Raw genomic sequence first — 25726 nt, forward strand, 5'->3', positions numbered from 1 at the left:
CGAGACCCTGAAAGCATAGAAAGAAGAAAGAGCCAGAAGAAACAGACACACTGTACTTGTCATTTGGTAACTGAATGAGGAATTGGGGGCCAATAAAAAGCCCAGCCCAGTAGAGAGCTGAGGTGTTTGCAGGAAAGAAGGGGTGAATGAGGATGGTGACAGCCATCCATATGGCTACACTTTTAACTTTCTACTTATTCAACATGCAATTTTCATTTCATGCATGATCCATCATGTTCCTGGATTCTTAAAGAAACTACCTTTCTTCACTTTCTTCATAAGTTACTGGAAAAGTTGCAATCTCTTTCCTTTTATGTGGGCTTTGCCATGAACAGTCCATGTTTTTGTAATCCAGAGGCACTGCAGTATGAGCTACTCTATCTACTCCAAAAAAAGATTACATGGTAGATACAGCTATAACAAAAGCAATAGACTTCTTCTTAAATGGAGCAAGGAGATATGAACATAAATCATCAAATAACCCACGTGCTGCAGAGACCACTGGCAAGCACTGAGCAGCCTAGGACTTATGTTTGTGAACATTAGCCCCTCTTGTACTTCTCTGTACTTCTCTTTACTTTGCTGATGTCATGATCCAGAAAATTATTGTCTTATTCCTTCCTGTAGTTAAGTTTTTGATTCTTTCATTCATCTTTCATCTTCCTGAGTTTAATAAGAGTCAGAAAGTAAAGTCAAAAAAATCATTTGGTCAAGCTTAAGAGGTGTTTAATTTTTACTTTTAGTCTGTTAAAAAACTGTGCTGAACTACTTTTTGTTTAATAGGGTGAGCTAATTGCTTGGTTGGAATACTGTTTATGTCTCTATGAGGCACAATACTGTCCACTAAAACCATATGAGGTCATACTACTAAGCAAAATCCTAGTAAAATTACCTGACAGGTGTGTAAGCAGCAAGATTATGGTTTGTTTTTTTTTTTTTAAAAAAAAGAAGTGGAAAAAATCCAACCATGCTGGGGTTTTTGCTTTGCTGATGCTATTAAGTGGATTTGGCTTGGCTCAAGGAAAACTGAAAGAATAAAAAAATCAAACTATTTTCTGAAAGGATAGAGGTGACAGGGCTAGCCTGTGCCAGGGGTAGAGGAGGAGGGTGTGGATGTCTGAGGACTGTGGTGACGTTTATTGAATACCTGGGCAAAGTGATCTTTTCTCCTTCCTTTAATGCTTCTGATTGACAATCATGCAATGCTTTCATCAGGGATCAACTAATTGACCTGCTCTAAAAGCCCTTTTTGACTTTTAACAGGCATGGTGCTACAAAAAGCCGACAAAGTAACAAAAAATCAGATATGATGTCACCGTAAAGACTGCAAGGTTTACGTACAATCGTATTAGACTAGAACAGAATAACTGCAAAACAGAACAGGGCTAATGCTGAAGGATACAAGCCTTATAATCAAATTTTCACGCTCACCTGGGGGCCAGGACACTGGAGAAGGGTGCTCTGACGCTGAGGTAAGGAATAGGCACCCCCCACCCTACACCCAGTTTGCTCTAACATGTTTAGAAATGCAGTGGTGGGCTCCACAGGAGCTGTGTCCAACCCTGCTCAGCCAGAAAGAGAAATGTTTCTGTCAGGCTCATAGAAGCAAATGGGAACACCTCTCTGAAGAATTAATAATGAAAGGAATAAGCTGGTTTAAAACACTGTCAGACAGTAGAATTTCTGATAAACACAGAAAAGCAAAGATGTTTAGTTATCAAGTAAACGCTCTGAAATGCCTTCTTATGGCATGTAACATCCTTCATTTTGTGAAATCAACTACTTAACTTCTGGAGAGGCTTCTGGGCTTCCCTATGAAGTCCTTAAGTGGCAGCTCCACCACTTCATCTTTCATTTTCTTTAACAAGACTTGTTTCTCCTGAGAAAGCTGCCTTTTTACACCATCACCCTTTGATTGACTCCAATGTAATGTTTTTAAAAATTGGCAAAAGGTGTGATTTTAAAATGCATTCTAAGGAATTGTAGCTGGTACCTCTACAATCATGTTTCTTTTCCCCTCATTCTTCCAGCCTTCCCTCAAATTAATAGCAAGCCCCTAAATGATATTCCCATATGAACAGAAATTGAAAGAATAATAAGCATATACATACATGTGCACACACATACATCTTTAATTTTCTCCTTTGAGCACATACAGTACAGAACATGCAGCATCCTCAATCTTGCACTGCTTCAGTGCACTACAGAGGACAGCGGTGGCCTGAATTTCTCAGTTTCTTCTCTTTTTGTTGTTTTCCTTTGGAATTAGACCAGACATCTATTTTTTTTTAAAAAAAATTAACAAAATGCTTAATGAAAACCATTTCTGTGCACTTTGCCTTTTCTAGCAGTTGAGTATTAAAGGGTATTTAGCACACAGTGGGGATTTTCAGGTAAACAATACTATCGTATCCACTAACGCTACCATTGTTAATCACTGAAAGAAACCTAATAAATCCTAACTACCTCGTTCCTGCAACTAGGTCATCTTGCAGAGAGATGCAAAGGCTAAGTACAAGATCTGGTTTTTACTTTGCAAAGCTTGTAAATGACATCGCATGATCGTGCAAATGAAGCAAGGCAAGACGAGAAAATGAAGAAGAATGAAGCTGTATAACCTAATCAGAAGCCAACGAGGGTTTTCCTTTATCTTTTTTTCCTCCCACGGAGACAAAGGGAGGCTTTAAATCCTTAAAACACAGTCTGGTGTTTCGCTTTCTTTTACAGCTTTTGGTAAGACTGAACATATGCACATCTATTTTGCGTCCATTTATGTAGAGGTTCACCTAAGTATGTATGCAAAAAGAAGGAGAAAAACTGTAACAGGGCTGTTTAAAGGGCACTGAAGCAGCTCCCTGTCACTTCAAAAACTAAGTACCGGAGCACTGTAATTCTTAAGCAAAACGTATTTGCACCTGGAAGGAATTTTATCTCCGTCCCTTTCCTGGCAGCTACGGTGGGCACGACTTCCCCGTCTCAGTTTCCTTTTCCCACGCTTACTTCTTCCCCGAACCCCTGTATAATTAGCTGACCTTTGCTTTAGTTCATCGACTTTCGACCAAGGTAATGAATTGGAAGGAGCATGATCATCACCAGCAATTTAAGCAACGCACAGGCTCCCTCCCCGCCCCTCGCTCCGCGCCGGAGGTCCCCCGACGCCCTGCCCTGCCTCTCGCCGCGGCACAGGACCGCCGACACCCGCCGCGGGGGCGGGCTGCTCCGCTCTGCGTGTCCCCGGGCCGGGGCAAGGAGGGTGCCGGGGATGGGGGGAGGCGAGGGGAGGCGAGGGCCGGCGCTCTCCCACCCCGGGGGCAGCGGCTCCGGGCAACGGAGGCGCCTCCAGGCTTGGGATTTCTAGCCCGCTCCGTCTGCGGTGGGGTGGGGAACGGAGGTGTGCGGGAGAGACCCTCCCTCCGCCGTCCGCGCCTCGCCCACCGACCCCGCTGGGGGTCGGGGCGGGGGCGCAGCACAGGGACGGCGCCGGCCCCAGGGGGTGCCCGGCAGCCTCCTCCGCCCGCCCCCGCCCGGCTGGAGGCCAGCCGAGCCCCCCGCCCCGCCCCGCCAGTGGCGGCTCCTCGTCCCCGAGCTGGGAGCGACGGGACGGGCCCGCAGCCCGCCCCCGAACACCCCCCAGGGGCTCCCGGCCGGACTGGCCCCGCAGCCCTTCTCCCGCCTCCCTTCCGCGCTCCTCTTCCTCCCACCGACCGCGGGGTGCCGGCAGCCCACGCCTGACCTCGGCGGTGCGGGGCGGGCGGCGCGGCGCGCACCCGACCGGGTAAGGTACCGAGCGGCGTCCGAACCCACCGTGTCCGCCTCGCAAGGAAGCCGGTGACCTGTAGATAGCGATAGGCACTGAATGATGTTTGCTGCTGCCATGGAAATGGTGAATGTGGTGAGCGCCCAAACTGGAGGCGCCCCACGCCACCCCAAGGAGGCCGCTGAGAGTGAGCGGGACTATCCAGAGCAGGGCCAAGCGGCCCCCGGCGCTGCTGCTGCCGCTGGCGGGGCCCGGCTCCGGGTTGCCCCTGAGGAGCCCCCCCATCCTCCGGTGCACGGCGAGCCGGCCCGCGGCGTCCTCGGGAGGAGCAGCAGCCACGGCACAGGAGGCAAACTTTGGGCAGGGGCGCGCTCGCACACACGCACACGGCGCTGGCTGCAGCTCACCGCACCAGACAAGCCATCTCTTCCCTTCGGGAAAGCTTATGAGGATCCTTTTCTCCAGGTCTTCTTCTACCCAAAACAATCCGAGACATAGTCAGAGGCGGAGAATCCAGGCAGTTCAGAGCCTTCGCAAAGAGGTGGAAGAGGGGAAAAGCCCCGCGCTCAAAGAATCGCTAGTTTCAGCTTTCCCGGGGCTGGTGCTCATTAACAATACTCCACAGTTGCAAGGGCTACGAGAGTGCCAAGCATTCCCCCAGCCTCAGTAATCCACAGTGCAGCCAATCATGCCACATTTCTGCTAAGAAAGAAAAAAGGGGATGCCACTCCATCAGCTAGCGCTGGGAAAGCAGAGAATAATCAAACTGCTGCTCTTTCCTCCATTCATCTCCAAACTGGTGAGCCCTCACCGAGCGATCTCTCTCCCGGCGCGCACACACACACACACACACACACACACACACACACACACACTCTCGCACACGCCGCCAGACAATAATCAGGCTGCTCCGGCAATCTCAATGGTCTGACTATTGACAGTAATACCCGAGGATGTTTTCAGGGAGAATAGTGCACCCTTATGAAAGAAGCTGGGGGGGGGGGGAGGGGGGGGAATAAAAATAAAATTAAAAAAACCCCCATGCTTGCGAAGAGCAGGGCTATGCAAATCTGCAGTCTCCAAACAGCAAATCGCTGAAGCTTGGATGCAATGCAGAGGACGAGCCTATGTTAAAGAGGGAGGCTGAGTTCAGCTCCCACACAGTCGCGCTGCCTCTCCTCTGCCTTTCGGGAGCCGCGCGCTGCCAGAACATGGCTCGGAGGACACACACACACACAGACACACACACACACACGCCGCTCTTCCCCACCCGTCACCCATCCGCGCCGCGGAGTCAGCAGCACGGCGGGAGCATTCCCCCTCCTCTGATAGTTCGGATGTACCAGTGTCTTGAAAAAACACTTTCATCTTAAAAAGAACCATTTCGGGTCTTTTAATTGGCCTAAACTTCGTCCATCAGATGTTTCCCTCTGTCTGTTCGAGCATCGGCTTTGATTATCCGGTAATTACACACACGGCGCCTAACAAAGAGTTACCGGGTTGGGCACTACTCAACTACTGCACCTCGGCTGCCCACCGCAGACGCGGCCGCAAACTGGGCTGAAAAACCGGCTTCTGGGCTGAGCCGCCCCCCGCCGCTGCAGGGCGGCGCCGGCAGCGCCCGCATCGCCCCCCGGGTGCGGAGCCCCGCCGCGTCCCTCACCCGCCCCGAAAACAGGAGGAAGGGCTACTCTACATCCCCCCTCCCGCAGCCGAGGGCGGGAGATAACACGTTTAAAAGCGAAGGTCTGCATTCAAAGGGGAAACATTTCGGCCCTCGGCGGGTCCTGCGCCCTTCGGGTGGCAGCGGCGGGGGGCGCAGCCCCTGCAATACCGCACCTGGGCACAGCAGGGTGCGGGGGCCGCACGCTCCCGCCCCGCCCCTCCCTCCCTCCCTCCCTCCCTCCCCCGTTTCCAGCCTGCCGTAGATCTTGTGCCATGCCTTCAGCAGCATGAGATCATGGGTGCGGATGCGTGAAAGGGAGAGGGCGAGCAGTGGGTGTGAGAGTGCTCTTTTTTAAAATCTACATTTCGCGTTAATTTAAAAGAAAACCACTGCAATTTGCTCAGGCGCTTTCCAATTCACACGGATGCGAAGGGAAGTCGCAACCCTTACTCAGCTGCGTAGGCTCAGGAAAGAGCATTTCGCTCTGGCTCTTCTCGCCCGCCGGAGGATTGCCGCCCCCGGCGAGGAGAAACGCCCTTCACCGCGATGTCGTGCCGGGGACCACATACCGCGGCGAAAGGACCCCGAAACCCCCAGAGCAGGGGCGAGGAAGCGGCAGGTCCTGCCCTGCCCCCGGGGCGGTGCGTGTAACACCCCTTCCCACCTGGACGCATCGCAAGGCGTCCTGGCCGCGTACTCGGAAGTTTTGCGAAGGCGCCGAGGTAAATTGTAAAAAGATCTTTACGCAGCGATGAAAGCACTCCAGAAAAAAACAAAACAAAACAACCCCCCCAAAAAAAAAACACCCCACAAACCCAAAACCAAACCCACAGGCTTAGCGCCCAAGCCCTTTCTGCGCTTCGTGGAAGTGCACACACGCACTGGAGGAAGCCCCGCAAGAGCGAGAGAGGCGGCGGCGGGGCGGGGCGGGTCCCTGGCAGGTCTCCGCCAGCCCAGCACCGCACGCCGGCCCCGGGGGAGCGGTCCTCCAGGGGCGGGGGTTGTCCTCCACCACCCCCGGCTTGCCACAAGGAAAGGCAGCTTATGAGGAAGTCAGGGACTTTTCCAACCTTTCTCAAGAAGCTTCAGTGTAAAAGAAGAAACATGCAACTGCCATGCTCTGTCACGTCTCAAAAAATAAAATACAATAAATTACCTAAGGAAAGAAGGAAAAAAAGAAAGAAATCTTAAAGAAGCATCAGCCTGGATTCACCAGCTCTCCTAAAATTAAAGCCCCTGATGTCTATTTCCTGTTCATGCAAGTATCGAAATCTGATCCAGAAATACCAATAGGTTTTCTATCAATCTGACTCAGGAAACAAAGTATTCTAGTCAGTCGCTGCAACCAGTTTTTCAGTAAACTGTTCACACGTTGCTGCCATTTTAGAAACATGCAGTAGTTAACTGACTGTTCTTAATGATTCTAGACATCCTACAGACGAGTAACTTAAAATTGTTATCACTTCTCTGAAATAGGAAGCCAGTATTGCCAACCATGTAACGATACAGTTGGCAACGCAGTTGTTCAGATACAATTTCAGTTGGCAAGTCCTGTCTAGACTAACTTCTGCTTGGCTGTTTTAAGGCCTCCATCAAGAGCTGCATCCTGCTACCTTTTAGCGGGAGTTTCCCTGTTAGCATCCAGGAAAGTGTGGCTGTCTCCCTGTTGCAGAGTTCCCATTAGATGTAACCTTGCAACAGAAGCTTTCCACAGTTGCCTTCCAGCCTGAGCATAGTTTATTCAACTTTGGTTGAAGATACGCTTTGGTGTGGACTCAGCAGGACTTTGTGTAAGCGTTCTTCTCTGTGTCATTGGATAAGTTTGTAACTTGAGCACCTTAATCAAAATTCTTACGCCATCTTCCACCTACTATGTCAGGGAGGCCTAAAGTGCTTAAATACCAAGGACAAAAGAATAAAATGTTTAGGTACTTCAGAAGTACTTCATTTAATATTTTACTGAAGATAAAAAGGGTGTTTAAGTGCTCGACATTATTAAATGTGTACTATTTATGCAGTGCATGCGTATAACTGCCACTAAAGTTTCTAGTTTAAATCTGTGTTTGGAGACTATGTAGGGAAGTTTTTTTCATTAGATAGATTATAAAGGGTCGGTTTTAGGTGTTACATTATGATGTTAGATACTACTTAGGGACTGTTAAATTAATGGATTATTTTGCTGCTGCATATCCAAACCAAGAGTTGAAGACACAAAGGCCAATCTCCACAAAGCTATTTAAGCATCTAACTCATTTAAGTACCCGGTTAAATGGTGAATGGGTCAACTGACGCCTAAGTAGGCATCCCTTTCTGGATCTGGCAACGTGCTCAGCACCTCATACGTAGTAGCTCTAATTTTAATAACATTTGACATTTTCCTGGCTCTGCACTCTGAACCAGAGGCAAGAGGGGAACTATCCAAGTTTCAGGAAGGAGAAAAAGGTGATCTAATGCAGTGCACAGGTGAGAAATGGGAAGAAGTAATTTGCAGAAAATACCATCAAAAGATTGAAAATGGAAAGAATAACAGAAAGGTGAAAAGGAAGGTGAAGAAAGAAGTGTGTATGAAAGCAAGTGAAAGGCAGACAGGGACAGAAAGGCAAAAGAAGGAAATTCCAGGAAGTCAAATCCTCTCTTGCTCAGTTTTTTTGTGATAACAGCAAGCACTTCTTTCCAATTTGAAGCAAATCTTGGTAGTCAGATACTTCTAGCCTTTTCATGTTTTATTGAAAAAGCTTAATTGGGTGTCTTTGCACTCAGAGTTAAGCTTTTCAATGAAAAGTAAAAGTTAAAAGCATCTGCAAGTAAACATTATGAAAACCGATGGTAAGCAGCATTTCTTATTTAAAATACTTTCTTTTTTACCCCCTGCCGACATAAGAGTATGAATCTTTGTTAGCTGAGAAGTAGCTAAAGTTGAAATAATCTGGTTTTAATCCCCAAGGGCACAGAATCATGTACTCCCAACACAATCAACAGTGCAGTATCAGTCTGTGAAGGTTCACTCAAAGAAGGAAGAAGTGGTACAAAAGAAGGCAATAAACAAGAGTTTGTGTAAACAAATAGATGTCCGATTACAGGCATAGCAAATAAAGTGTGAAAATAAACTATAGTGCTCACAAGGTAGTTTTTAGTATTTCAGAAACTTAGCTCAGTGAAGTTAATTTAATGGGTTTTCAACCCACTTAACACTTACCCTGTGCAGGTCACATTGGTAGGAAATGTGACTTTTAATCAAGTTATGTCCATCAAGTGAACTCTGTTAATACCAGCAGGTTCCCAAGTTTATGAGCAAGAAGATCCTGAATTGTAAAACCACATCTTTCCCTGGTCTCTTCTAATGCCATTATGCTATAAAGACAAAACACTCCTAAAGAAGTTTTATACAGACAAAAAAAAAGTACTTCCAAGAGTATAATTTACATTACTTCCTCGGATAAAACCAGACACTTCTTGTTAATATGACCCTATCTCTCTACACCCCAGTTCTTGTCAATACAGCTATATCAGTTAAGATGAACAGCTTTGGCAACAGCAGCATAACTTACATGCAGACCATGCCTTAGGCTAGCAGAAGTTGTCAGTTAAATTCAGGGCTCCTTTAGGTTAAGTATCACCTTACGCAACCAAACTTTTCTGGCCACCGCTGTTCTGCAGAGATGAAATCCTGCACTTAGTGTTGCAACATCCACTCTCAAACTCCTGAAGCTCAAGCGCTGTTCAGCAAACTCAGATGGAAAAAACCCCCCACAAATATGTATCACAAAACCTCCACAAATATAGTATTACAGGGAATACTATTCAATGAATGCTTTAACACACTTCCTATGTTTTTCTCTTACAACTTTTCTCCACTACTGGATATGGAATCTCAGTTCATTTGAAAAGCTGTGGATGTTTTGTGATTGCAATTAAGCAGCCAGAATTTATGTTTATCCATCCTACAGACAGCAGCTTAGAGAAGAAAACACTCAAGCTATTGTTTCTACTTACCACTATAAACTGATGAATTTAAGGACTTATACACATGATCTTCCAATACTGAAATGTCTGATTTTCAGACATTTCAATGTCTGATAACATTGAAGATGTTACCCTTCCTCTTTTAAACAGCGGAGAATGTTTCTTTCATAAGCCTGTGAATTGCAAGATACTGAACCAAGTCCTGTCATCCATGTAACTGGTCAGTTTGCATACTAACTAACCCTACATAACTTAGGGCAGAAACTCTTTACTTTAGAAAGGAAGCCAATAAACTTTATCACATGAACTACTCAGAGACTTAGAAGGTAAAAAATATAATTCTAGGAGAGATGGATGAAGTATTTGTGCACTCATAAAAAACTCAGAAATTAAAAATTTTGTGATCATCAAAAAAAAGGGAGTTTACAATGGCAATACTTAGGCTGCTTTCTCTGTAGTGCAGCTAGTCTCTCTGTATTATTCTCTCTGTATGTACAGTACAGGTAATAAGTCTTTCTGTCTGTAAATCTGTCCATCCAAATAGGCTTAAATTTTCATAATACCTGTTTCTTGACTCTGTGTGTACACAGATAGAAATAATCTCTTTCTCTCTATTCCTTCCTGTCAAAAGCAAGCTGATTTTTATTTTGTTTCATTTTATTAAAACCATGCACGTAAGCCAGGTCCCTTCAATTTAGAAAAGGGGCTGGCAGGAGAACATTTTCCAATGGGGAATTTTGACTGTGAAAGGCAGCTCCCTCTTGGCCTGAAATAGCCCTGGTTGGTCCATCAGTCATCAGGGCACTTTACCAAGTCCATCTACCCTTACTTGCGTTAGCCCTGGTTTGACCTGCCTTGGGGAGGATGGCTCATACTCCACTGGGGCTTGTCTTTTGCTGGCTACCAGTGCTGCAATGCCACTTAATTTCGTATTTTCTTTTTCTTTTTTTCTTTTTTTGTCAAACTTCGCACAAAGGGTGCTAACACTTTGGGTAGGTTCCCCCTTTCATTCCAATATAAAGCCACAGGAATTAGGGCCAAATCTACATGTATATACATGGAGGTATTTAAGAGATTTGCAATCTTGTATCAAGCAGGGCAGGCTGTACTCATGTCCTCTCTGAACTACTACATGAGCGGTTAATTCTGTGGCAAACTAGACTGCCGTAGAACCTGCAAAAGTCTCTCTGATTTCCACCAGTGCTGCTGCAGGAACTGGCACTGCATTGCCGCAGACAAGAGAGATCCCTGAATACAGCTTCAATGCTCCTAATTTGAACTCCTCAGCAACCACTCCATCTGGGGACAAAAAAAAAAAAAACAAAAACCAAACAAACCTACACAAAAATAGGCTGCAAATTAGTCATCAAGAAGTTTGATGAGATCAGTGACAGATGCCAATAACAGATCCCAGCGTTGTTCTCTTCTGTATCCACTACAACATTCAAAGTATATGCAAAGCCTATTTGTTTTATGAAGACCTCCAGAAGTAGGAAAAGTGTGTGTATTGGGTTGTTTGCAGCTCTTGTTATTGTTTACCATATATAATACCTGAGATATGAAATGCCATGTCAAGGCCAAGCTCACACTAGACTCAGAGTGCAACAGCCCAAAAATGGGGAAATTGAGTTTAAAGACTTTTAAAGGCAAAGTCGATTGGCTTTTTTTGTTTGGTGGGAAGCCCACTGGTAGCCAGGAGAGCCTAAATGTTTGTTGATTGCCTAAAGTTAGTAATAGTCAGGAGTGCATTTTTGAGCAGGTTTTTCTGACAGGGTTTCTAAGATATCACCTGTCATGATTCATGATCAGTCACCCCACACCCTTCCTGGCCTTGGTGGAGGAGAAGGTGTACAGTGCAGTTCCATCTCCTGCCTTCCCTGAACACATTAGTCCTGTAACAATATTGTCAAAGAAAGGGGTAAGATGCAGCCTGCCACCATTCTGTCCACTCTTCTAGTTCAATACATTGCTTTAGATGCCAGACAGCAGTAGTGTTACAAGTCAGCTGTAGAAATAACTGAATTTAAAAAGCAGACTTGTAAGAAGACAGCATTAACTTTTGGCATTCAAAACTTTAAAATGTTCAAATACTTATTTAACTTTAAGCTGCTTCCTTTTTTTTTTTTTTTTTTCTGTTCTCTTTACCACCAGAAAAAGTGTCACTTGTGCAGAAACCATATTTGTTTGTAGTGCCAAGGAAATTTTGTGTAGCTGAGTTATGAACCTCTGAACATACAGGTTTAAAATGGAAATGCTGACATAATCTTAAATGTAGAGGCACAAATACTGCCACTACAATAATCCTTGTAATCTAATATATTAGCCCTAGGGGGATGGACTCAATTGCTGGTATCAGACAGCCTTTCTGAGGCTCAATTCAAATGGCATAATTTTTCTATATCCTTCAAGTTCTTTAAAATACATTTCAAATGCAGTATTGTACATTCCAAAATATTTGTTCTTCAGAGATTGATTTGACTTTTTTTTTCCCACTTTAAAGAGATATATGACCTCAGAGGCATGTGAAAAATCATTAATCAAGTTTATACTGTGTAACACACTTTTGTGTGTGAACGACTTACTTTTTTTTTTCGAGATTTCCTCAGTTATGTTGCCAAGGTGATTCCCCTAGAGAGCCATGTGTTTATCTTGACAGGTGTTAGTGAGATCTGCGGAGTCTCAATGGAATTGTTATTGGTTGCTTTGAGGTACAGTAGAAAACATTAAGTCTGCAAACTAATGAACTTACCTTATTACATTCTAAATAAAATAAACCACAGAGTAAGTTGGATTAATCTACTAATGCCTTTCTAATGAAGCTTTTATTGGGCATATGGTGTGGTCTTGCTATTTTCCTCCTACAGCTAGCACAAGCAAAAACTCAAAACCTACATTTGTCTCTTCTGTTACATGCCAGTTTCAAAACCTCACTATCACAATTATTTTCAGATTGCTATTTTGCTAGCATAAACTTTGATTGTGATTTGCAAGACTAAATGGATCAAAAAAACTAAAAAGCAATCAGGTTAAAAAAAGAAACGGGAGTCGCCACTGATAGAAGAAAAGTTACAACTTCTACTGCTGTTGCTAGGAGTAAAATATAAACCACTGCTGTGAACTTATAATTATTTTAAAATGCATTCTGTGACCTGTCCTGACAATGTCAGGGAATCACTAACTAAATAGTGTAACTTCTGAGGTTAAACAATCATTCCTTAGTTACAGTCCGTTATTGTTTCCAGCCTTGAGCTCTAACACACTGTTTTTTTGTAATGAATATTAGAAGCAAAAAAACAATAGGTGCTTTTAGCAAAAAAGAATGAGTTTTAAGCAAGGTGAAACACAATACCATCATTTTCAGTCAGCTATGCCTTTTGCTTTTAATCATCATTTTATTTCTCTCTATATATGTACAAGATCAGAACACAGGAAAAAACATTGCTTGGCAACATTCGTCTTCTGGGAATACACTGCTGAATTTAGGTGTAAACCCATAATGGCTTCTCAAAGAATAGCAATATCTCATCTACCTCAGCTTTGATATACTATTTCAAATCCTTAATTTCCTTTTTTCAGTTTCCCACAAAGTTTTGCTTTGCTTCCATATTTGCAAATGCCCATTTGAGACAAAAAAGATCTTTTCATAGCTAAGCTCTCCCCTCTCTTTATTTACTTCAATGACAAATTAACAGCCAAGTTTTTTTGTAGAGGATAAGAAAATAGATACAGTGAAAACAGTGAGAACATAGTTTTTCTTTTCTTCAGCACCAGCAGCCAGAAACAGTATGAAAGCAATGGATCATGAAGAAAAGCAATTTCCTACTTCAGGGATTAAGCAATGCCCTCTTTTGTAATGTTAAATGAAAGTTCTAGTTATTTTTTTTTCAAGTAATACTGATTTTTTTTTTTCCCCAATTTAAATAAATAGTCACTAGAGAAGCTCCAATAGAGTCCCAAACACATCACTTTCTAACCAATCAATAACACAGATAAAACCCTTTATGTTGTACCTCTTTGAGCAGTCCTATTCATAGGGCAAGAAAAAGAAAGCTACTACAGAAGCCAAAGATAATTATCAGGGACAATATCTGGTGATATATGTTTTCTGTTCTTCACCTAAGGACAAATATAGGGGATTCTGTATAGAAAATATTCAGACTTTTATTGAAGCATTCAAATAAAGACAGCTACCTGCGTTTTACTGTCACAGTACACATCTTTCTTCTAGTCACACTGTAAAATTGACTACTTCTGTGATGATACGTGGCTAGGCTGTCGGGTGATATAACATACCCTCATCTAAAACATTATCCTACACTTCCCTTTCACAGTATGGAAAAGATGGAAGTTCTACATCTGCCTCTGCCACAGCTTTTCAAGTGCAACCTCGGGCAAATCACTACAAACCATTAGTCACTTAATAGCTGATTGACAAGCTAGGTCAGATTATTTGCACGAGAAAGGCTTGGTAGAATTACATCCTTCACACCAATGCTGAAAGGTTTCAAAGGCTTTCACCTTCAAGCGCTGTTGAAGAGTGCACCACAGGATTAAGTTTTCTACACCTGCAAGTTCATATCTATAAAGTTCTAACAAGAACATTCAGTGCAGTGTTAAAGCCAATACTGTGTTTAAGGCCACTTTGAGATCGCTTCATGATAAATGCCAATGTTTGTAATAATTATGGATGTGTGGGCCTTCCTCAGTTTTTGTACACAGAGAAATGGTAATCCTGTAAATATCTGATCAACTTTGCTTAATGGGACAGCTTGTATTGAGAAAGCATTATGACTGTAAAGAGATTTTGTTGGACCGAGCTCATTCTCTTTAGCATATATGCAAGTGATAGCTACAACTATCAAGAGATTTGAAACAGAAAATCATTTAATTCATACCTGTGTTTTGGTTTTTAATGAATTATGTTTAAAATTTTCCTAGCTAAGACAAGGCATCTGCTATATAATTAAAATTAAGAGTCACAACCAACTTATCTTTTAAAAACAGGTTGTAACAGGAAAGAAAATGTAAGACATCTCAGCTGCAACTTTATAGTTCTATCAAAACTTGCCTAATTTTACCTATTTATTTCAGTGCATAATAAAAGATGTACTCAGAAAAAATGTATGATGCATACATATTTTTAAAGGCTTAGAAAGCTAGCAGTTTTCTTTTAACACCCTTGGATCTAATTTTGTTTCTAGCAAGTAAAATGAGAAGAATGGGGCCCTAAAAAGGATAGTGGTCTGAAGCCTGCTCTTTGAAGCTTTGCACATGCCAAAACTATCATAAATTTCAATAGGAAATACGGGTGCACTGCTGGCCATCTTTGGTTACACAGTTCAGCAACACTGCCCAGAAAAGCTTAGGGTTTTCGTTAGGAAGTTTTCAAAACCCACTATATTGAACCACTAGCTTATAATAGCTCTTCCACATTTAACAGGATGTCAGTTCCTGGAGCTGTTTTTCCTTTGATGCACACAAAGTACTGCCAGTAATTTTAATCAGAATTACACCACACACTGAAAGAAGACAATCACATAATATGAATTATCACGGTTTCTCCATATCCCTGCCTCTCACGGAACTGTTGTTTTGTTAGTGGAGTTAGTACTGTACATGCTATTGATTCATGGCTGCTTTGTTTAAAAAAATCTTAATATTAGCGTAGTCCTTCTCATCCAGATATCTCAGTGCTTTAGAAGGCAGTGAAAGCAGTGGAGCCAAGAAAAAAACTTGCAGTGAAACTTTTTTTTTTAATTTGGTAACATGAAAAGGTCTCAAATTATTTGTAGTGAAAAATAAAGGAAACATGAAAATTAAGTAATCACATTTAAAAGGATTATTTAATTTTTAAAGTGATGTCACCTTTCATCATTTTTTGTGGTCTTGGTTTAAAAAAATTAAATGCCTTTTCTTTGTCACTATCTTTTAATTGGGATTGAACAAACCTTGTCTCAAACACTTTCTTTTCAGAACTACCCCTAAACATAAATAGTTAATTCCTGTAGCTCAAATCATGGGACTTTACTCAATAAAACTCCCACTCTAAGTAATGCCCTGAAAGCCTTTGCATTATTTTCACTCAATTCTTCCTCAAGGAACACAAAAGTACTGAAGGAAGATTAAATATTATGATACAAACTTATAATACTTGGTACTTAGAACCTCAGTTTCCATTTACTTTGCTCCCGTAAGCTAGCTTTAATGAAAATATAATTGTTCTACCCACTGTTCCAGATTTAAACTTACAATGTTAGTGACAAAGCTCAGCGTGAGATGTGGACACACCACCTGCATCAGGTCAAGTGGTAGGAGATAAACCCTTTCTGTAAGCACCTGACAGGGATACAGTCTGTGCGCTGGGTACGTGACAGGACATGTGCTTTACATTTTGTTGCACTAAAGGGGGGTGTACCTGCCTTCAATCACATAACCTAACATAAAACTTGGGACCAGGATCCCTGTTTCTACCTTCCCATTGTAGCAGCAGCAAGCAGCATTTGCACTTGCGTTATATGGGACTATGAACAACCCTCATTTGACTAAGAGCGAACTTCTACGCCAGAATTGCAATCACACAAAAGATTTAAGAGCTACAACATACACAAGAGCAATGCTCATATTGCCACGTACTTTTGAGCTCTGATATGCACGTTGTTGTTGAAAGCCACAAAGTGAGAGTTGAAGAACAGGTTGTTGGATGGTTTCAGCCAATACACCATTGACCTGAATGGAATTCACATAAGCCAAAGATCTGGACACTATCTTAGTGTTAAAACATTCCAGCAAAATCAATAGGAGCTATAAATTATTAGAAGTCTTTTTTAATTCTTACCTACTTCACACTAATGATCAATTTATCATTAATGCAAAAAGAGATTTAGAGCAATGTTTATGCCATTAAATTAAATATCCATTAGATATACAGTATATCCCACAGGTGCAAATGCTTCTTGTGGAATTCCTCCAGAACACTGGATCTATACACAGCATAATATAATTATATTCAACTGGTAATGAACTATTGAATTGCACAGGAGGAAATAGCTTACAACCTTAAAAACTTCTGCAGTAACTTCTCTAGTCAAGATGGGCTTCGATTATACAACTCAGAATATGAAAAAGTTTTTTGGTCTATAAAATATATCATTGTTAGTTTGCACTTCTTTCATTTTTTCATCAAAGGAGATTTATAATGTGTAAGCAATACAGTAAAGGCTTTCTTCCACTAAAGAAGCTCAGAAATAATCAGATTCACAGGATTAGTTTTCCAGAAGGAAAATTCTAATTATGCATTTGAAGAAGTTTGCTTCTTCCTTTCCAGTACTGCTACAGTTCAGGAAAATGTTGGTTGTAAATATGACTAGCAGCAGGGAATGCCTACGTCACTACACAATACAGATCCAGGTGGTAAACAACAGCTAAGTTTTTGTTAATTTATTTAGAAACTCTGATGTAATTTCTTCATATGAAAAAGACAAACTGCTGTACCATTGAGATTTTTGGTCACGGTGATAAGATCAGTAGATATTTCACCAGTGTTTAGCCACAGGTAAATAAACCTCATTCAGGAAATTTTCTGACCTAGGTGACTATAAGCACAAGGACTGAGAAAACCTAGAGCATTAACACAAACCTGGCTGTTAATCTGCAATGCATGATTTTCCTCCTGATAAGAAAGAGTACTAAATTTCCACTGGTTGGTGAATAGGATAAGTCAAGCACTCTGAAATTAGCAAACATTGATCACTGATATCTTGTGTTGTGGTAAAGCAGCAAATGTATTTTTCAAGATGAGGACTCTTTTCCATGTCTTTTCAGTTGATCAGTCTTCAGTAAACCTTGATCATATTTATCTAATAGATACGTGGGAGGGTAAAATGATTGGTACTTCTTTTCTCTTTAGTTGCCTAGTTTTAGTGTGAGCCTGCACTCTTGAACGTGGTTCAGGGTGACACCGTGAGTCGGCATCTGCTCACAGCATATTTGAAATGTACAAACACAAGTATAGCCTGCAAAAATGTGAAGTAATTCTTCCCTTCAGTTCAGCATTAATAAAGCCTCGGCAGGAATACCAGGTACAAATTTGGACATTACTCTCCAGGAAGACATGAGCCAATTGAGAAAAATGTGAGGAGAGCAACATGACCAGAGTCTAGAGAACATGAGTTTCGATAAAGCTTGAAAGAATTAGGCTAGAGAGGAGACAACTGAGATGGAACATGATAATAGCCTTCAAATACATGAAAGGCTGTTTCAAAAGAATAAGGAAATAACCTGTTCTCAATAACAATGATGGATAGGACAAAAAGAAATGTGCTAAATCGCAGCAATTAAGATTCAGCATAGTTACTATGAAAACCTTCTCAATAGTAAAGATAGGGAAGCGCTATAAAAGATCACCTAGAAGACAGCAGTCTCTCCACTGTTAGAATTATTTCAGAACAGTGTAGACACAAGTCTTTCTAGAACTCCTCAAATATAATTGATTATCTTTTGGGGACTGGGATGATGTCCTGCAGTCCCTTTCATCTTTATGTTTCTATGAATAGGACTCCTGCATGCAATCATTTGTGATGGAAACTGTTAAAGTGCAGAAATGAAAATATTCTCCTCTATGCCTCCCTTTGCCCAGAGTTGGTGCAGAAACAAGTAGGAGTAAACTTCTTATCAATGTCCTCTTTTGCCCCATAGGTGATGTTACTAGAGATGACAGGTCTATTTGCCTGTTTGAAGCTTTTCTTTGAAAACAAAAATGAGAATAACCAACCTTATCTAGGCCAATAGTAAACAAATGAATAGGAAAGGAAATATCACTTCACCTTAAATTCCTCTTCTATATCACAAAACAAACCGACTCCAAATGAATTCAAGAAAAAAGAAAAATGCATCAAGCTCAAAGATTTTAGATGAGTAGAGAAGAAAGGAAGTTGCATCATTCATTTTTGGTTTTAGAAGCATATCCTGTGCTACATGAACTTTTAGCTGACACACGCACATATGTATATGTATACGTGTGTGTGTATTTGCCATCTTTTAACACTGACAAAAATTGTCATGGTTAGACCTTATTTCCTAAGGCTGGACCATATTATTTACTATGACCTGTAACATCCATGACATTCAAACACTGTCATGCTTCTGGACTCAGTGAGTTCAGCAGTATTGATTAAATAGTCTGTTCTCATGGCATTTAACCTTCAATCATGCTATTTAGGAAAACTTCATTTCAAATCTTTTTAATTCTCTACCGAATTACAATATTTTATTGAACAATATTCTCAACATCATGGTCTAAAAGATTTTTTTCTCTGTAGCGTACCCCCTGAGTGGCTCAGATAGTTGAATACAAGCAGCCACTTACATATACCATATGAAGAAGCACCCAGCGAACAGATTTGAACAATTGCACACAAAACTTTCAAAAGCAAACTAAAACATGACTGAAAGAACTTACTTTAAAACTTCAAATTAAAGCCTGAGTAAAATTTTCCAGCAGTAGCTGTGAGGCAGAAAACTGTAGTCTCAGCCCAGGAGAAGGCCAGGGTTATGGTCTATCATATATGAGGACAGAAAGGAGTAGAAATTCCCTGTCCCTTCCAGAAATTATGTCTCTGTAAATCTCCATCTATTGTACCCTTGACAAGTCTCCTAATGTTCGTAATTTCTTCTTTCTCTCCCTGGTAAGTTGCACTGATGAGAAGAGTGAGACAATATCTCCAGAGCAAGTTCCTGCTTCTCACTTGCCCCTTTGGAGAAGTCTTTGCCTATTTGCTAGTATGTAAAGTATCTCAAGATTTGTCCCTTATTTATTAAATTCATTAGAGATCATCATGAATTTCTTTTCAGCAGGACACTCTCTTGTCAGTAATTCCCCATCCACTGTTCTTCAAAGAAAGAGCTTCCTTTGATCCATATTGTAACTGAATCCCCACTACTTAAAAATAAACTTGTTGCAGCTCACTCCTCCACTGCTCATAGCTGCACTTCCATTCAAAAAATTATCTCAAAATATACTTCTCAAGCACATGAGTCTTTTCTGACACCATTTGCATTACTTTCGTGCTTCATAGTACTTTTCAGCAATTTTCTAAATAAAGATTTAAAACCAATTAATCTTGGTTTATGGTACTATTCCAGATTCTTTAGCACAGTAATACATCTAGAAAATATAAAGCATTTAAATAATACAAGAATTGTGCTGAAAAAAATGAGAGCAGTTGGATAAAAATAAACCTCACTGTTACCTAATTAAATTCACAGCTGCAATGTCATACCCATCAAATTCAAGAATCAGTATCACTACAGGAATATGAAAAACCTATGCAATAGGATTCCATCACAAGATCTAGGAAACACTGAAGGGATATTTGAAGGGATGTGCAGAAAGCAGAACCGGAGAATGAAAAGAAGCAGAGGACCCAGAACCAGAAATCCATAATATAACACAAAATAAAAGCTAGAAACATTTGACTTATCGGATTGTAATTCTATCAATGGACCCAAGCGACTTCAGAATAAATGGTAGCGAAATCTGGTAATTCACAATTATTTAATCTCTTAATACACTTATGAACTAGATGTTGAAATCTAGTACTGCTTTTCTTGAAAAGGAAAGTGAAACTTTTCCCATCATATTCCAGAAAAGCTTCAGGACTGGAATGAAATACATTTCAAATGGAAAGATCAAAGTTATCTTGTTCCATCCCAGAACACACAAAGTTAAAGAAATTAATTATTTTATTCTAGAAGTGGTCTGATCCTGATTTCTTATACATAGGATGCTTGACTTTTTGCCAAGATGCATGAAGAACTACACAGTTTCGTTGATTCATAACTGTCCAATTATATATAATCTCTGCTTACTTCCCTGAACAAGGGCAATTTTTATGTCATTATTTTCTTTCTGGTTTTCAGCAAGGTAAGCATCACTTGTTTCAACAGAACATCATTATGGGTTGCTTTTGCTTTTCTCTCCAAATTTTCCAGGGGATTGTATTAAAAAAAACCCAAACCAACCAACTAAACAAACAAAAAAAGCCAACACATAACCAAACAAACAAGCAAACAAACCCTATAAAAACACCCCCCCCTTCCCCTCAGGAGTACAACTATGTTGCACTGCTTACTCTCCTATCAAATAAAAGTTTCCCTGCCTTCCTGAGAATTCATCTAGCCTGCATGGTGAATATTGACTGCTGGACAGATCACCATAGCTATAAAATGGAGCATGGGGAAATCAAATGAGAAGGACAAAGAGTGTGAGTGGTGGGGGTGTGTGTGACACACAGTCGCTCACATGCGTGTGTGAGTGACAAAAAAGAAAAAGCTCTATATTTGGGTTTAAGTATCCTTTGCAACATTTCAGAGGTTCTCCCCAAGAAAGCTTTCCTCATTAAGGCAATAAATATTGAAGTAATTTCATATTCATGAGTAATCTACTAAATGAAAAAAGCAGACATTTTTAGAAAGACTTTAGCTAAATAATCATGGAATACTTAGGACAGGTCAAGTCTCCCTTACTAAATACATGCTTTCTTGCAGCTTTCTGAAACCTCTATAATATACTTTAAGCATCCAGACCGACTACTGCATGATTAACACTATGAAATTGTTTTTTCAGAACAGTCCACTAGGAATTACTTTTTTTTTTTTTTTCAACCTTAGAATGGTGTACAGGTTGCTAGCAGATTTAAATTGTTGACAGGACCTGTAATTGCATCCATCTGTTTCTCTGCTCCACCCTCCATTTTTAAGGTTCCCTAAGCTTTGATTTCAGGAACCTCTCACTTATTCATTTACAGCAATGTAAAGTAACATAAATCACACAATTATTCCATATACTGACGTAATTCCATAAGCCTCCACGGAGAACGATATGTACGCTTTTGTAAGGCATGGTCCTTAAATTACATCTATATATTCTTTAGTGATGTAACGTTTCCTTGAAATTTAAGTGGTTTTAATTATTTCCTATTGCTATACTGCTTTTAGCCATACAAACCCCAATTAATAAACTTTACTTGTCTTAAAATTGAAAATATTATTATTCTCATTTTCTGCTAGATAGAATACAGTCTAAGTTAAACAAGCATAATAGGAAGTTACTATTTCCAGATTACAAAATTAAGAAAAGGAACTCGAGTCACAATTAGAATAAGAATTTTAGGAATTAAGACTGAAATATACATAGTCAGTGCAAGTCAACATATATACACTGTTTTCAACACAGCAATAACTGTTTATACTTGAGGAGCCACTGGTTGGTAAATTAACAAAGTAGAAGCATAAAGCCAATTTTGACAAGTATTAAATATGTCTGTTAATGCAGGAAACAAAATCTTTACATTATACTGAAAACAGGCAAACTGTCTTTCTGCAGAAAGGCAAATGCAGAAAAAATTTAAGCCAAATGCTTGCCATAATCTAGTTTTATCTACTATTAACACCATGCAGATAACATCCCAAAGAAAAAGGTTCTTCTGGCTTTGCAGACTGATACAATGTCCTCTGAATTGAAAGGCAGACAGTCACACCATGACAAAATACCTATCTTTCTTTGTAAAACAACGTAAACTGAACCGTATTTCAACATGCTGGAAGCAGCATGACCAGGCTATCTTTCAGCAACAATCCTTCCAAGTTTCTCTTCCTCCCTTCCCTTTTTTGTTTTCCTTTAAAGATTTTCTGCTTTTTTGCTATACAGTCTGCAAGCCTAACTGCTCCAACTAAATTAATGAAAGAGGGTGTTTTGTTTTGAGGTTTGGGTTTTGTGATTTCTTAAAAAAAATTTTAAAATTATTTTTAGTTTTGTTTTAATCTGGAATTTAGAGGGCCGAATTCTTCTTCAAGTGCATAAACATACACAAGGACACTCAGGTCAGGAAACAGCTCAAAGGGCTTATTCAGGTCTATGGACTTAAGTTCCCTGGGCACAGAAACCAAGGCACAGGCAGGACTGTTGCACCCCAGGGGGTCAGGATGAGATCTCTGAGAGAGAGATGGTCTTATCCAGAGAGGGGAATGCTCCCAAGTTCACTACTTGGATGCAATCTGAATTACAGGGATTCCCATTCCCGTCATTCATGCAGTGGTGTTGTTTTTAATGTTCTTATTTTTATGTTCGGTGCCATAAGTTAGAAGTTTTTCCTTGACTGTGTATTCAAATTAACCCTGAAATGCAGCTAGAATAGACAAGAATCCTCTGGGCTTAGCCAAAACAACAGGAAAACATTCTAACTTTAATTTGGAAAGAGAAATCAGTCAAATTACTTGACAGATTTAGAAATCATAGCAAACCATTGGGGGAGTATAGCCTTAAATTTACTTTTGGATATGACGTCCCTCCACAAGGCAAGTAACTGGGGCTTACAAATTGTGTTAAGAAACTTTCTAATAAACACATTATGTTATCATGGAACAGCCTGACCATAAATCATTGTACACTATTAAGGAGTTGGAGTCCAATGATAATGTAGTCACAATCTCAGGTTAACTAACTCTTAGTTTTTATTTGGTAAAGCTTCTGTTACTGAATTCAGCAGTGTCCCTCCATTAGCAATGTGGTGTTCTCCTCTCCTGCTACATGAAACACATATTGGGAATAAGTTCTGAAGGATTGCAAAGGGAACAAAAATAACTATCCACTTCTGCTTTCCATCACTTTCACGTGATAGCAGTTTGTGTATGCAAGAGACCTGTTGGAAGCATACCAGCCAGTAAAGATGGAGGGAGAAGAAACTCTGCAGCACTTCTCAGTTAGGTTTTGGCAGAAGACATGTTGATGGGCATTCCCATTTGGTGTTTTTGAGTGGTTTGCACAAATTTTGAGTAGAGACGATTCAGTCTGGACTCACCATTTGAAGCCTAGTAGGTCCAATTTATCCTTTAAGAACATCTGTATTCAAAAATTGTGTTCCTGATTCATTCCATTAGGCTATTTTCACAAGTGCTTTCTTGTGATGTTTTTGAAAAATCAGGAGCTTTTTTTTGTCAAGATCTGCTCATTTCCCATACAGTCCTACTGCCTTTCTTGTACATGCTCTCTCTCATACTAATTCTCATACAGAACCAGTGACACTAGCACTGATGATAAAGACGCTGGTAAATGTGCACACAGAATTAGACTAGAATGTGCTCCATACTGTCTAGCATTAGTACCGGCATCTTTGTTATTCTTCTCCAAAGGAAGTAGAGAAGACCTTCCCTCCCCTCTTTTTAATGAACTTTGTTTTCTACTGTGAATAAATGCAGCATATATAAAAGAAATATAGCAAGAGTGAAAGTGAGATTCACCTGCAACTCAGTTAGACATGCTGAACACTAAAATCATACAAGCAGCATGAATAAAAAACAAACAACAGCTCTCTTTAAAATGCATATATTACTTTTTCTAATGGCATTTTTCAAAGCAGACCTGCTAATTTTCATGGTATTTTAAAAGTCTTCAAATAATTGAAGACCAGTCAAAAACATGAATTTCAAGGAGGTTTTGAATTAAGGAATCGGTAAGTCTGTATTATGAAATATTTTACCAAACATCAACTGTGAACAACAAATATCAAACAAACCATGGTATTGAAGGATTTGTAATGAATATGGACCAAGAAAAATATTAAACAGTTAATAATTTCTTTATTTGTTTTAAAAGCTAATATGGAAGTATTTCTCTTGATTTCCACTCCCTCCAACTCAGACACACACAAACACAAATTTTAACCAGTCACTTCAGGGAGATGACACAGAACAGACTGCTCTGGAAAACTTGACAGACAACAGATACAAAAGCAAGTGCTTAAAAAGCCAAAACAATGGGTCAAGTCTAATCTTCACCTGTGTGAATTAGGGTTTCAAGATTGAGCATGATTGGTTTTAGAGCAACAATGAAAGCCGTATCACTGGTGTTGAAAGGAAAATATAGTGAAGAACACTTTTATCTGTCTACACCGCAAGATACCAAAACACAAGTTGCACAAATTGATTCAGTCTGTGTCAGAGAGGTGAAATGCAATGGCATCCTTTTATCAGCTAACCAACCTGGAATAACCTTGAGAGGAATTACTTGAGAGAAGATGGGGGCTGCTACAGCCGCCTTCTTTTACAGTTCCTCCACAGGCAGATGTTTAGGCTCTGTTAAGTTCTGGTTTGACTATGTAAGTACCCCACTAATCAGGCCAGCACTCAGTATCCTGACTGTCTATGAGAAAGACTATCATGAAATATCTCAGAGCAGTAGCACCCACCTTTGAGGCAGCATTTGTCTTTGCAGCCATATGGAAGTTAGGGCTATTTTCTGTTGCTGCAAATAGAACCGAACAAATAATTGACTTGTTGGCTTTTTTCCAAAGTCAAAAGAAATGGTTGTTGTAATTTATCTAAAACAATTATTTCTAGCCAAATGAAAATACTTACTATTTTATGATTTTACATTTCATTGTACTGTCAAGGTTTTGAAAACACTGCCTTAGAAATAAATTTTTTTAAAGCTGTGATTTCAAAAATAAATATGACATTATTTTAGACGATGTGATTTAAAATCATTTACACAAACTGACGAATTGCTTCAGCTGGGAGGAACTCTAACCTCTCTCTTCATCTGACAGACTTTCCAGCATTTGGGAGCACTAGATGTAGATTCTGGACTTTACTTGGCCTACTGGATTTCTGCAGGGTAGGTTGGGCCTTTGACAGTTCGGATTTACATGTGAACATTTGGTCCTTTGTTGTCTTTGATGATATAACCATCCACACTAATTTTGGATATAATTGTAGGTAAGCATGGTGTTTGACCATCTGTTGCAGTATCTATAAAAAGATTTGTTCTTGTATAATACATTAAAATTCCAGTAAATAAAGTTAAAGAACTAAGAACATGCCTGTAAAGGAGTTTCTATGGTTTTAAAACATGTTCACTTTACTCATATAAACAGACCCACTATTTTGAAAGTGGCTTGAATGTGATATACTGTACATTTTGTGGATGTTGCATGGTATGTGTATATATCATACGTATATATTATATTCTATATAGGTAATATACACATTTCAGTGTATGTGACATTGCTGTCCTCCTCTCATCCTGCTTTACATGTTCGTGTCTAATTTTATGATTTTTTTTTCTCTCTTGGTTTAGATATATCATGCTGAAGAAGTTGCATATATTACAATGCAAAACAATGGTGACCATAAGTTCAGAAAAGAGAACTAGATAAATAAGGTGGGTTGTAAAACTATGAAAGAAACAAACAAAACCCTCACCCTTACTGTTTTTGATTTTACTTCTGTAAATCAAACCAGAAAATTGCTATGGGAGTAGAGAAATAAGATCAAAGCAAGATCAT

At 40.4% G+C, this 25726-nt stretch overlaps 1 protein-coding gene across 25 annotated transcripts in view; it reads right to left on the minus strand.

Moving 5' to 3' along the window:
* The window catches only part of NRXN1 (neurexin 1), a 719965-nt gene that overhangs the window by 277767 nt on the left and 416472 nt on the right, over positions 1-25726 (minus strand). Inside the window, exon 1 of one of the 25 annotated variants that reach the window (XM_086460707.1) lies at positions 3805-4042. The exons of the other annotated variants lie outside the window; for them this stretch is intronic. Coding sequence (XP_086316833.1) covers positions 3805-4042 — 238 coding nt within the window. Of the gene's footprint in view, positions 1-3804; positions 4043-25726 lie in introns of those variants that run through there. 25 annotated transcript variants of the gene reach the window in all.

This window comes from Leptosomus discolor, chromosome 2 (assembly GCF_034619465.1).
Source record: "Leptosomus discolor isolate bLepDis1 chromosome 2, bLepDis1.hap2, whole genome shotgun sequence".
In the NCBI taxonomy this organism is placed as follows: Eukaryota; Metazoa; Chordata; class Aves; order Leptosomiformes; family Leptosomidae; genus Leptosomus; species Leptosomus discolor.